Raw genomic sequence first — 14,019 nt, 5'->3', positions numbered from 1 at the left:
TAAAAAAAAAAGTGATATCTGATATATCAGCCAATATCCGATATATTAGCCAATAACCAATATATCCGCCAAAATATGAAATAAAAACATTGATATACACAGGACATAATAGTCTTATATTAGATAATGGTGGACATGTGAATTAACAGTTGTATCTTTGTTTTTTGTTTTTTTTTTTTTATTTTAATTTTTATACAACTTTAAAATGCTGTATAATAGTCCTATATTAGACCAGTGTGTGACCTGTGGGGAACCACGGGTTGTAGATGTGGTAGTTATTATGCTGGGGAGAGCAGACTTTTGAGAAAGATCTGAGTCTAAATTTTAGAAGTAGTGACATAAAAAAAAATTTGGTGAGGTACACAGGAAGCACACAGACGGGGGTGAGGGGTGAATAGTTTGTAAGACGGGGATGGGGACAGGGGTGGTGGTGGTAGTGGTCCGTGATTGTGTTTGTGTGTATGTGTGTGTGTCTGTGCGGTGGGGGGGTAGCAGCCTGTGATTGTCAAAGTGAAACTGAAACTGAACACGCTTTAATTGGTGGGCCGATTAATCCATCGGGCTCTACTTGTGAATAATTCCATTAGGTAAAGTCTGCAGAAGGTGCCATAAAGGGCTCAACTTCCACAATCAACTCCTTACTTTAAAATTTAACTCAGAGACAATCCAGGGCCCTCTGGGACTGAAAAGTCTGTCTCAATCACATCTATGGTAATTTAGAGACAGCAATCACCCCATTAAGATGCATGATTTTGGAGTGTGATAAGTGGCCAGAGTCCCAGGACAGAACACACATGGATACAGGGAGGACACGGACACAGCTGGCCAAAGCCTGGACCTTCTTGATGACCTCCAATGTTAAAGAAATTCTAACATGACATGTGGATTATCCATCTCTTAGTTCTGAGGTCTGGTTGCAGGTCATGATGTTCTGGATCTTTCTGAAACTTTACCTTGTGCTCTGTCCTCCATCCGGATCTACAGACAAAATATCTAGGGTTCATAGACATACATTGTCTAAACTATCTGCCAATGTCTCCTTCAGTTATTTGCATATGTGTATCACTTGCTATGTTGTCCGAAAGGTTGGGTACATAACTAACATAACTAGGAGCTACTGTATATAACTACACAGTGTAAAGTGCATTCAGAACCAGATTCTTCAACCTACTGTACTGAGAAATCTTTGTTCTCAGGGACTCATTCAGAAAGTCTTTTAAGCGTTGTCAGTCTTCAGTGTTTTTCTACTGCTGATCACAGAAAAATTTCCTATCACTACCCACTGCACCACAGTGCCACCCACATTTTGTTTTCCAAAATGAGAAAGCAAGGTTTAAAGTGTTCTATTATGTATCATTTGTACTATTAAATATTTTAAAATTACCTAAAATCATGACCAGTGTGTTTAGAAAAAAGAGCTCTGAAGTTTTGCCAAAGATCCCATTGCATTGGATGGTAGAGATACAAACTGAATTCATTTCCACCCTCGGTCAAGGGATTTATGTGACTACTAGAGGGAGTAGAGAGTCACTCTCCCAGTCTTCCATGATGAGGAAAACTAATGCCACAGGGCCTTAACCAAAGCATCAGAAAGTGATCAGATTGGATGAGAACCACTAAGAAACAATCTTTAGAGTAAAAGAAAGTGACAAAGTGATAAAAGCTAGAAGCACTGGTTTTTTTTTTTTCTCCAACGGACACGGCTCTAAATGAAAAGAATAGAGTTTGATGTTGAAATGGCAGTGTTTCCTCCACATGGGTGAGTTTGATTATGAAGTTTAAGAAGGTATAAAATTATCATCTATTGTTATTAACTTTGCTGAGTTGGCTGTATGTTGATTCACAGTTCAAACTAAACTGTCACAGGTCTGACCTTGTTATGATACCATAATAGAGATGTGTGTACACAATGAGCTTCATACTTTAATCAGTGAGTGATACAGTCTGTAGATACATAGTGTTGATTTGTTGTTGGTTTTGGTAGTGCTAAGTGTGTTCTGGTATTAGACCTCCCCCCGTTTGTGAGAGTTTGGACTATCAATACTACATAGAACCTTTTAAATTTACCTTACAACAGTAACAGAATGATCCCAGTCTCATGTTACTCACTAATTTAACTCTGGTACCAAATCACTTCTTGGACAATTCTGACACTCAGTGACTGGGAATGAGGGGACATGAGGGTGAGGATAGGAAGCCCTGGACACAACCGGAAAAACATTATATGATAATCATTAACACTGTCACATGAAATCAGTCCTGGTCCAACTTTTCACTTCTGGTCTGACAGAATCAGCACAGCTCCAACCCAGACCCACACCACTAACCTCCACTTCTGTTCATTTAACCTCAGCTGGATACTAGATGCTCAGAAATGACTTCATACCTACTGTTATCAAAGGGAATCTCTGCATATCTGGAATACTGCAACTCTCTCGGGAATGACATGCAAAACAACTCCCTGTAAAAGAAAAACTGCAGACAAAGAAACAGGCCAAGGCTGAGCAGCAGGGAGAATAAACTAAACTGGACGGTGTGTTCATGGTGACTGGTGTGAGTTGGAGCTGCTCGGCATGTTTTTAACATGTGATCATTACACAGTTTGAAATAAAGAGCTCGAAGTGACACACTAAGCTGTGTACAGTTACACAAACCATAATCCTATTTTCCCAGCACACACTGACTTGGTCATTCACAACACATTAACTCTTATATATTAAAATCTCTGCATAAAAGCATAATTTACAAACATAACCCAATAAAATGTGGTGTAATTATCATGATTAAGCACCAAACAAGATGAGAAGGTCAGTTCTCCCATACATTATGAAAAAAAAATACATTAATTGTGAGAGTTTAGTGAAATTTTAGAGCTGCAACAATTAAGCAAATAATAGATTAACAGATGAACAATTTACTTATCTCTTAATTCTTTGCTTTATTAGTCTTCTAAGAAAATTGTGGCTTTCAGCTTCTCCAGCAAGGATTTCTTTTTTTTAGTCATAGTTGTAAATTAATTATTCCAGTGACATTCTTTGGGTTATGGAAAGGAATGACACTTTCAGATGTGACATATTATAACAGGGTTGTATTACTTTCTGAAAATTGTATTTTATTTTTTAACGTTATAAATTTTATCACCAGCTAAGCAATGACCAGATTAGGCAGACATGAAATATTTGCCACATCATTTAGTCTTTAGGCTTGCTGATTATTCTCTTCTTTTTGGCAATTGTGTGGGCGATTTGTATTTCATTATGTTTCATTTTGGAAATTTTCTTTCGTTAAATTTTGCTGTATAACTCATTCATTTTGTCAAGTTTTTGTTGATTTTGCAGATTGCTTTGTTCATTTTGATAATAATTTGTTAATTTTGTTCCTTACTGTGCACATTTTGTTGTTTTGTTGATTTTCTTGCTTGTTTTTTCATTCGTGTTCATTTATTTATTGTGTTAATAATTTTGCTCATTTTGTTGATGTTGCTTATTTAGCTGACTTCTGTTAATTTTGTTGCTTCTCAATTTTGTTGATAATTATGTTTGTATGTTTTATTCATTTTGCTGGTTACTTAATTTACTTAATATTGATAGAGTTTTATGAAAATAGTGTGACTTAGATGTGAGGAGACAAAAACTACTTGTGTCTTTGATACTGCGTGTTTAGTTTTAGGTTACACATTATATCTAATGAAAGTCTATGTCTCAGCATTTGTGACATGGCCCACATTGTGCTTGACAATCACCTCCTCTGTCCTACATTTGCTTTGTGTGGACACACTACGGTCTCCCTGTTGAAGATTGAATGATGTTATGACTATGTTGCATCGGGTAATGACCTTGTCTTGGAAGCATGTATTATGAAGGTAGCTGTGTTCTTAATTAGTGGGTCAACCAGGACCCATCAACACCTGAAACTCTGTGGAAACACACACATCACCAGACTAGTCAAACTGCTCTGACAAGAACCTGAAACAAAAAAACACACCGTGACACATTCCACTAGTGTTCCTCATCTATAGACGCAACAGATTCGCTCTGTCATTAACTAGATTTTCAACAGATAAACAGCGTTAGAAGGTCTCTGCACAGTTTCAAGATAAGAGAATCACTTGTAACAAAGAGAAAGAAAGGAAAGCCTATCTACCTGGGATATTCGTATTGTTCCTGCTGGTGTGCAGTGTTTCTCTGCAGAGGCATGTATGGCTCCTGCTCTTCATAAATGCCCTCGTCATTATAAGCTGAGCTCTGCCAGTCTGGAAGCTGCAAGGCCCAGGGTGATGTCACCTCCTTCCCCACATCCAGGTTCACATAGTCTGCTATTTCCTCGTACAGTGGGATGTTCTCATAGTCAACACCCTGCTCCACCTCAGGAGGAAACACATCTCCATCCACATTTTGCTCAACTCCAATTAGCGGGCAGGAGTATTTACGTTTAGTCCTGAAGTCCTCATGGTTGTTCTGAGGTCCTTTGTCCACACTTTGTTCTCTAACATTTGATGTCTGGGTCCCTTTCACGATGAGTTTAGGAAGCATCTTCACAGTGAGTTTCAAGTCTAGTAATTTCCTGAAGGAGTTCCTCCTCTGGCCTTCAGACCGAATGATGTCAGCACCGGAGAAGGACTTAGCTTTGCTGAGGCTGGATCGGGACGGTTTGGTGGGTGCTAAAAGAGCTATGCTTGTTTTCTCATGTGGATTTAAAGGCAGCTCTCTCATGAGCCTCTCCTTCAAAATCGAGTCCTGTTCAGGTTCAGACTGCCTTTTTTCACTACATTCAAATATCTGCTCTTCCTTCTCTTCAGAGCCTTCTTTCCTCTGCATCCATGCCATGGAGCGTCTCTCTGGCTTCTTTGGCACTGCCTTGACCACCACTTTCTCCTCAGTTACAGTGACAGCAGGAGGTCGGCTGATGGAAGAAGTCCTATGTGTAAGGTCGCTATAGACCACTGCCTGATCATCCTGTCTTTCCTGCTGCTTCCCCGACTCTTCGTCCTCCTTATCGACTGATATCTCCATCTCATAGATGTTACTGTCCCAGCCCAGGTCTTGCTCTTCCACATCCTGTGGGGAAGAGGCGAGTGCTTTCTCAGGTGCAGACAGAAAGGGCTTTTTCCTGGGCGGAGGGGCTGGTGGGGCACTGGTTTGTTTTACACAAATAAAATGAGATAGGGTGTCTTCTCTGTCAGATACACTGACATATGAGGATGGGCAGCTCTTCCCTTCTGATGACAGCTTCACCTCATCAATGATCATTTCCCTCCCATCCTGGTTTGTGGCCTCTCCCTCCTTTTCCTGATGGGCCAGTCCAGCCTTCCTGGGTTTCCGTGGTACAGGGACAGGGCAGGGCTTCCTAGGGGCTACTGGGACTGGTTTAGCTTTGGATTGGGGCACATTAGACAATTGGTCTGAGCCAAGACAATCTTCCTCTAGTCCTTGCTCAGGTGCGCTCAGAGCCATTACAGCACCTTTAGTCTCATCAGGCCATTCTGCAGGAAAAGAGGGACTAGAGGCATCTTTATCTGTGTTAAAATTGTTGTCTAAAGTTAATGTCTCTTGTAGTGATTTGTGGTTAGTGAGACAGATGTTGGTTAAAGCTTGGTATGTTTTCTCTTCAATATTTTCCACAACACTATGAATTGCAGTAGCAGCTTTTCTGTTTTCTTCAGTTTTACCCTTGAGTGGCGTTTTCAAGTCCATTCTGTCTGCAGAGGTCTTCAAGCACATACAGTTTTCCTGGCTGCACAGACAAATAGGAATAATATAGTCCCAGTTTGACTTTTTGTTTTCTTCTTGTATCCCATTTTGAGAGTTAAGGAGGCCCACAGTCAATGGGGTCTCTGCACTAGATGTTTGGTGGAGGCTTTTAGAAGTGAGTGGTATAGATTCCACACCAGTGGTGCATTTGGATAGGCAGGGTTTGGGGGCCAAAGCTGGTTTGGTCCTCCTTGCTGTGCCAGGAGATGGTAGGGACAGGCCATTTCTTCTGGGGGTTGCAGGAGACAGTCCTGGTTTCATCGGCTGGACTGTCTTTGGTTTAGGGGCCACAGGTGGTTTCTGCACTCCTGAGGAGAGAGAAAACACAAACCCATCTAGACAGTTGGCATAATGTGAACTATTCTACACAAGAAGAATTAGATTTTTTTTTTTAAAGTAATCATACATTTTCAGCATGACAGATGTGGCCCAAATGGAAGTTTAATCTTATAAATCTGCTCTGATCCAAAACCAGTAAAGAGCTTAGGCTGAAACTGCTGTAAAATACTACACCACGTCTGTAGGGGGCTCATACATCACATGGCTTTTGTTTGTCACTCCAGATCAACAACGCTGTAATCCAGCTAGTGACATGTCAACAGGCTGAGAGGGGGCAGATGAGACATGAAGAGTGGGCTCTAAATGCCCCCCCTCATTTACAGCGCACCACAAGTGGTGCAGTCACGCAAACTAGTTAATCTGGTTGAGACAGTGTCCTGAAATCTTAAACTGATCAAATGTTTTGCCTGATTGACACGTTTAAGTCAAAAATTTTACAATAAACCACTTGTCCCATCCAACAAACAAGTGAACTAATCAGTCTACGAAATCATTGTGGGCGCAGTTAAATTGACTATGATCTCTATTAGATACGATCTAAAAACAAAATATTCTAAAATAACCACCTTTTGCTCGTGTACATGTCGTAAATTGTTGAGTCATGAATCTTTTGCGAGCACAATCAGTGCGTAAAGTTTCCTGCTACTTACCTGACTTCATCATTACTTCTCTCTCGCGTCGCTTCCGTTGTTTTAACTTTTATAATCCATGGTAAGGAAAAGGAAACAGGCCATCCTTTAACTCCGGATACATATTAAGCGTCGATTATAAGTAATCCATCCGTCTAAATTAACATATTTATTCGCTTTTGCTCGAGGAACACTTGTGGTCCTGCTGCACCGCTGCTCCCTGAGGACGCACTCACTGACTGGCTGCCAGACGTTAATACTGAGCTTCCCTTTTGTTTTCGTGGGCAATCCACTAGAGGTCCCCATGAGCCAAACACAGGTCGAGTAATTCCCAAATAAAATGACTGTTTACCGTAATTTCTAAGGAACATTAACAAAGTGTGACATGTGAAAAAGAAAGCAATAAATCTGCCACTTTATGAACTAAACACTCCTGTCACATCAACATTTCTGATCATACGCATTCAGGCTGATTGCTCATCATCACACACGAACTTCCCAGTTTCACACATATTGAAATAAGTCTTGCCACATACTTCACCTTACCCCAAACTAACAGTTCATCTCTCAAATGAGTAAGCAAAAATACGAGTAGCCGCCATCTGATGCTTTTACTAACTCATTTTGATCGATGTATTGTTGAGGAAGTGAAACTCATAAAAACATAATTTATCAGCAGGAACATCATTTTGTTGTAACTTCATCACTAGCTTGGTAACATTCCATGCATCCCATAAGCAGAAAAAATAGGACCAATGGCCCTGTATCTTACAGTCACTCACTGGCAAAATTGACCCTCAGAGGGGATTGTGCAGTACCTGTACTTATAACCTGAAGGGAGGTTCAGACCTAACCTATAGTCCCATCTGAACTTGGAGATCTGCTTTTAAAGGTCCTCGACACATCAGCTGTGATCACTGGATACATAGCCTACAAACAATAGCTTCCCTCTTTAATGTCATACTGAAACACCACCATAGTCATAATGTTTACTGTTATAAAAAGTCCAGAGTTTATATTTAGATTTCAGAGAACTTGTTTTTACAGTCATGTTGATTCTATCTTTTTACAGCCCACATGTTATTAGTCATGCAATTATTTCAGTTTGGCATTTCACAACAGAGGAACAAACATACCTTTGTAACTACTACCCTTGTTTGATTTTATTTTAATGTTTCATTTTTTCTGTTTCTCCAGGTTCTTCTGTTTTATCTTGTTTTAATTGTCTATGATTTGCTGTTGTGCTTATGTTGCATGGAATTTTACTATGTATATAACCTTATAACTCTGGTTTTGGAAGGCCCTGCAGAAATAAAGTGTATACACTATTTGTAAAGTGATTATATAGTAATATAAAATACAAACAACTTTCTCAATAAAGTAATTATACAATGACAAGCTACCCGCCTTACTTTTCTATTTTCTCACTTTCCTGTCAACTTGAGCGGAAGGTAATATGAATTTGCCCTCAGAATTGATAAAGTTAATCTGAATCCGAATCCTTTTTGTCTATCATAGTGAGCTGAAGATCCACCTCATCTGTTGTCCCCCATGTTCTCTTCAGCTCTATATGACTGATAATTGGGCAAGACAAATAAAATTAAGCAATTCAAAAGAGATCAATCAAAGCCTCAGTGTTTCCAAATCCCAACCCTGGACTGATGCATGAACTTCTTTATATAGAATTGTTTATGACTTACAAAGTTTTTACAGTCTAATCATAAATCATGCAGTTCATCATAACTCCTCCTTCCTACTCTCTCTGTATGAATACAATACAGCCTCTTTTCACTATGATTTTAGTCATTTTATTTGATTTAAAGCTCAAAGGAGCAATTTTCATCTAACAAAAAAAAACCCTCTCAATATCATGATTTTGAGTAGCACTAAAGATTATCCCTCCCTTTTGTAATTAAGAAGCCTCAGTGCTGCTTGTCAGCCCCCAGTACTTTTATAATAAATTAATTTCTTGGAGGAGAATACACATTACAGCTGTCCTCACAGCCCTTCCCCCTCTCTGCTGTCACCTCCACTCCCGCAGACATGCACTGCTGCCATCCAGTGGGATCCACCCTAACATGCACTGAGCTGTGAACGCAGCCTTTGGCCAAAGCTGCAGTGGGTTTACTGACCAGGATCACGCCAGGAAGAGCACTGTGTCATTGCTGCAGCAGGATGTTCTCAGCTTCATGGCTGGGCTTCCCTGTTGAAATCTCATACTTCACCATGCAAAATGAATCTGTCTAGCACTAGATAGAAAAAAAAAAAAAACGATTACTGTGTTTCTAGAGGTACATACAATAGCATGCTGACTGTGGTGCATTTTGCAGTGACCCTTTGTTTTGAAAGCTGTGCTGTCCTTGCAGAAGGTGCTTTAGTATCAAGTAAAATTCCTGCATTTTTGGAGTAGCCTACATGCTGATAAAACTGAAAGTTATTTTAAGATCAATCATGCAGAAAATAAATGATTCCCAATTTTACTATACAGTAGAGCTGCACAATATGGCCTAAAATTTTTAATATTTAATATTTATACATTAGTAGATATCAGTAATTACAACAATCAATTTCAAACCACCGTTTTTTGATATTTAGTGGCTAATTTTTGGTCATAAGTGAAAGCTGAATTTTTTGCAAATGGCATAAAAAATTTAAAACAAAATTAAAAATGTAAAATGATGCATAAGATACAAGAGAAAGAGAAAAAGGATGAAAACAATGTAGCAAGATGAAAATAATGCAAAACACGGTAACAAGATGAAAGCAACTTAAACAAGAAAAGCACTCAGAGAGCGCAGACCTCCACCAAGACAGATCTGTCGTTGCCCCCCCCCCCCCAAAAAAAAAACACCAAAATTTAATCATTTGTTCCTTGTACCAGTATCAACATTTCCTGAAAATTTCATGAAAATCTGTCGATACCTTTTTGAGTTATCTTGCTAACAAACAAACAAACATGCAAACACACAAAGCAAAGTGATCACAATACCTCCTGGCGGAGGTAGTGACATGATGAAAGTGATGTGGAAAAACACAAGTTGAAGAAAACCTTGTCTATTTTTCCTTTTTCTCACCTCAAATATCTAAAATTAGAAGAAAATTAATAATATTTAACACTGTAAACAAAATATTACATCATATAATACTTCATAATGCAAAAAAAATATATTGTATTGAATTATAAAATAATGTTGTAATAATCATCAAAACTGATTTCCAAAGAAAATTCTATAAAATTTTATCATCATAATCATTATCTTGTAATCACCTAGCTCTACTAGGCATTACAGTACAAGAGTGTTGTTTTTGTGCCCATTGCTTGTAAAACAGTGTTCACACCTGAATGCAGGGTATTGTTCTATGCCTGTTCCTCGTATTATAACGCTCCTCAATTTGGTTTCCATCAGCGTCTGCATATGAGTCACAAACAATACAAGGATTTGGTGGCTATGTGGGGGTTGGCCCATAACAGAGGCGTCATACTCCAGGTTTGTCACCAGTAGCATCAATGAAGCACAGAAGCTGCAACGCCCCCACCACCCCCACCCAGCAGGGCAGCTCTCAGCAGAACAGGGCACAGTGTGAGGGCAGCATAGGGGGTGGGAGATGGCAGATCCAGACAGTGGGCAACAATATTGCTGACCTTGAAAGGTGGCATTGGATGTAAAGCTATAATTGTACATATATCTGCTAAAATTATTATTAGGGCTAAAAGTTGTGGTGAAAATGTCAAGTTAAACATACAGATTTTAAGTAGCATGAAAAATACACAAGCTAAAAAAAATTTGTGACTTTAATTTTGCATTTTTACACTGTGGCTATTTCTGCTAAATGTCCATCCATCCATCCATCCATCCATTACCCTCCACTTTATCCGGGGCCGGGTCGTTGGGGTAACAGTCTAATCAGGGATGCCCAGACTTCCCTCTCCCCTGACACCTCCTCCAGCTCTTCCGGGGGGACCCCGAGGCATTCCCAGGCCAGCCGAGAGACATAGTCTCTCTAGCGTGTCCTGGGTCTTCCCTGAGGTCTCCTCCCGGCAGGACATGCCCGGAACACCTTCCCCAGGGAGGCGTCCAGGAGGCATCCGAAACAGATGCCTGAGCCACCTCAGCTGGTCCCTCTCGATGCGGAGGAGCAGTGGCTCTACTCCGAGCTCCTCCCTGGTGACTGAGCTCCTCACCCTATCTCTAAGGGCGCACCCAGCCACCTTACGGAGGAAGCTCATTTCGACCGCTTGTATCCGGGATCTTGTCCTTTCAGTCATGACCCAAAGCTCATGGTGGGGTGAGGGTAGGAACGTAGACTGATTGGTAAATCACGGTCGAATGCCTTCTCCAAATCCACAAAACACATGTGGACTGGTTGGACGAACTCCCGTGAACCCTTGAGTACCCGATGGAGGGTATAGAGCTGGTCCAGTGTTCCGCGACCAGGACGAAAACCGGATTGTTCCTCCTGGATCCGAGGTTCGACTATTGGTCGGATCCTCCTCTCCAGTACCCTGGAATAGACTTTCCCCGGGAGGCTGAGGAGTGTGATCTCTCTGTAGTTGGAGCACATCCTCCAGTCCCCCTTCTTAAAAAGGGGGACCACCACCCCGGTCTGCCAATCCAGAGGTACTGTCCCTGACTGCCACGCGATGTTACAGAGACGTGTCAGCCAAGACAGTCCCTGCACATCCAGAGACTTAAGGTACTCAGGGCGAATCTCATCCACCCCCGGTGCCCTGCCACCAAGGAGCTTGCCAACCACCTCAGTGACTTCAGCTTGGGTGATGGACGAGTCCACCTCTGAGACCTCAGCCTCTGCTTCCTCCATGGAAGACGTGGCAGTGGGATTGAGGAGATCCTTCCACCGTCCGACAACATCCCCAATCAAGATCAGCAACTCCCCACTTCCACTGTAAACAGTGTTGGTGGGGAACTGCTTTCCCCTCCTGAGGCGCCGAACGGTTTGCCAGAATTTCCTTGAGGCCGACCAATAGTCCTCGTCCATGGCCTCCCCAAACTCCACCCAGACCCGAGTTTTTGCCTCCACAACCGCTCGGGCTGCAGCACGCTTGGCCTTCCGGTACCCATCAGCTGCCTCCAGAGTCCCACGAACCAACAAGGCTTGATAAGACTCCTTCTTCAGCTTGACAGCATCCCTTACTTCTGGGGTTCACCACCGGGTTCAGGGATTGCTGCCACGACAGGCACCGGAGACCCTGCGGCCACAGCTCCGAGCAGCCGCTTCAACAATGGAGGTAGAGAACATGGTCCACTCGGACTCAATGTCCCCAACCTCCCCAGGATCTGGGAGAAGCTCTCCCGGAGGTGAGAGTTAAAGACCGCGCTGACATTGGGCTCTGCCAGACGTTCCCAGCAGACCCTCACAACACGTTTGGGCCTGCCAAGTCTGTCCGGCTTCCTCCTTTGCCAGCGGATCCAACTCACCACCAGGTGGTGATTGGTTGACAGCTCTGCCCCTCTCTTCACCCGAGTGTCCAAACACACGGTCGGAGGTCTGATGACATGACAACAAAGTCCATCATCGACCTTCTGACCTAGGGTGGCCTGGTGCCAAGTGCACTTATGGACATCCCTGTGTTCAAACATGGTGTTCGTTATAGACAACTGTGACTAGCACAGAAGTCCAATAACAAAAACACCACTCGGGTTCAGATCGGGGAGGCCGTTCTTCCCCCTCCAGGTCTCACTGTCGTTGCCCACTTGAGCGTTGAAGTCACCCAGGAGAACAATGGAGTCCCCCGTTGGAGCACCATCCAGCACCCCTCCCAAGGACTCCAAGAAGGCCGGGTACTCTGCACTGCTGTTCGGCCTGTAGGCCGAGACAACAGTGAGGCACCTGTCCCCGACCTGAACCCTCTTGTTCACCAGGGTGAACTCCAACACACGGCAGCTGAGCTGAGGGGCTATAAGCAAGCCCACGCCAGCCCGCCGCATATCACCGCGGGCAACGCCAGAGAAGTGGAGAGTCCAGCCCCTCTCAAGGGGTTAGGTTCCAGAGCCCAAGCTGTGTGTGGAGGTGAGCCCGACTATATCTAGACGGTATCTCTTAACCTCCCTCACAAGCTCCGGCTCCTTCCCCCCCAGTGAAGTGACATTCCATGTCCCAAGAGCTAGACCCTGCGTCCGGGGATCAGATCATCGAGCCCCCTGCCATCGACTGCCACCCAATCCATAATGCACCCGGCCCCTATGGTTCCCTCGGCAGGTGGTGGGTCCACCGAAGGACAGGCCCATGTCGTTCTTTCGGGCTGTGCCCGGCCGGGCCCCATGGGCAAAGGCCCGGCCACCAGGCGCTCGCTTTCAAGCCCCAACCCCAGGCCTGGCTCCAGGGTGGGGCCCCGGCTGCACCGTACCAGGCGACGTCACGGTCCTTGTTGTAATTCTTTCCATAGGGGCTCTGCTAAATGTCACTAAACACAAAATATCACCAACTCTCTGATTATACAAAGATTGTGCAGTGTAGGATACACTGATACACATGATATGGAACAATCCACTTCCTGACTCCAAAGTGGGTGTGGTCACACATTGTGTGGAAAGATGAAAGAGGAGTACACAAAATCATAATGTACTAATTTCACATATTCTATTAGTAACTAACCTCATTTTATCATAATTACACTTGCTCTTTTTTCCTACTCATATTTACCTCCTTCAGTTTGTGTGTGAGATCTTGTGTGAGGTTGCTGCTGAAACACAGCTCAAAGTCAAATTTCTCCTGATATCTGGTTTTGACAAATGTCAGACTGTTCAAAAAATATGTGGCTTGAGAAAAATGGGCCCACAGCAGACTTTGAAGTAGAAGAATTGGTTGATATTTTTCAATCACATTCTGTCATTGGAATGAATGGGGCAGGATCTGGCTCTGGAGCGAACTGCCTTGTTATATTGATATCTCTTCTGACTGATATTACCAGACAACAGAGGGTGTGTTACTTTTTTTCTATTTCTGCTAATAGATCACCCTACAACCTTCCAAATCTAGACCTTTAAATTACATTATTTGTTGCACAGACTGATATTGTGATTATGATTGTGATTCCATTAATTATGCAGCCCTAATTATTATTTTCTATGCAATGACTTTTAAGTCAGATGCACTGGTTAGCTGTGTTATCATATTTATTTGGCGGCCATTTTTCTGTTGCACAAGCCTGGGGAATGAAAAGAACATATCTGATAGCCCAATAAGTTCATTAGTAAACAGATAATGCTAGCATGCTACCACCTTTTAGCAAACATTGCTGTCATATACTGTTGTCTGATACATTAGGAAAGTTGTACATT

At 42.6% G+C, this 14,019-nt stretch overlaps 1 protein-coding gene across 1 annotated transcript in view; it reads right to left on the bottom strand.

Moving 5' to 3' along the window:
* Positions 1-7,110, bottom strand: part of LOC115420552 (FYVE, RhoGEF and PH domain-containing protein 6-like) — a 31,843-nt gene extending 24,733 nt beyond the window's left edge. Inside the window, exons 1-2 of the mRNA XM_030135887.1 lie at positions 6,740-7,110; positions 4,144-6,058 (exon numbers count right to left, since the gene is read on the bottom strand). Coding sequence (XP_029991747.1) covers positions 4,144-6,058; positions 6,740-6,752 — 1,928 coding nt within the window. The 5' untranslated portion in view covers positions 6,753-7,110. The remainder of the gene's footprint in view (positions 1-4,143; positions 6,059-6,739) is intronic.
* Between the last annotated feature and the right edge of the window lie 6,909 nt (positions 7,111-14,019).

This window comes from Sphaeramia orbicularis, chromosome 6 (genome assembly GCF_902148855.1).
Source record: "Sphaeramia orbicularis chromosome 6, fSphaOr1.1, whole genome shotgun sequence".
Taxonomy (NCBI): domain Eukaryota; kingdom Metazoa; phylum Chordata; class Actinopteri; order Kurtiformes; family Apogonidae; genus Sphaeramia; species Sphaeramia orbicularis.
This window is presented reverse-complemented; position numbering and strand designations above follow the sequence as displayed.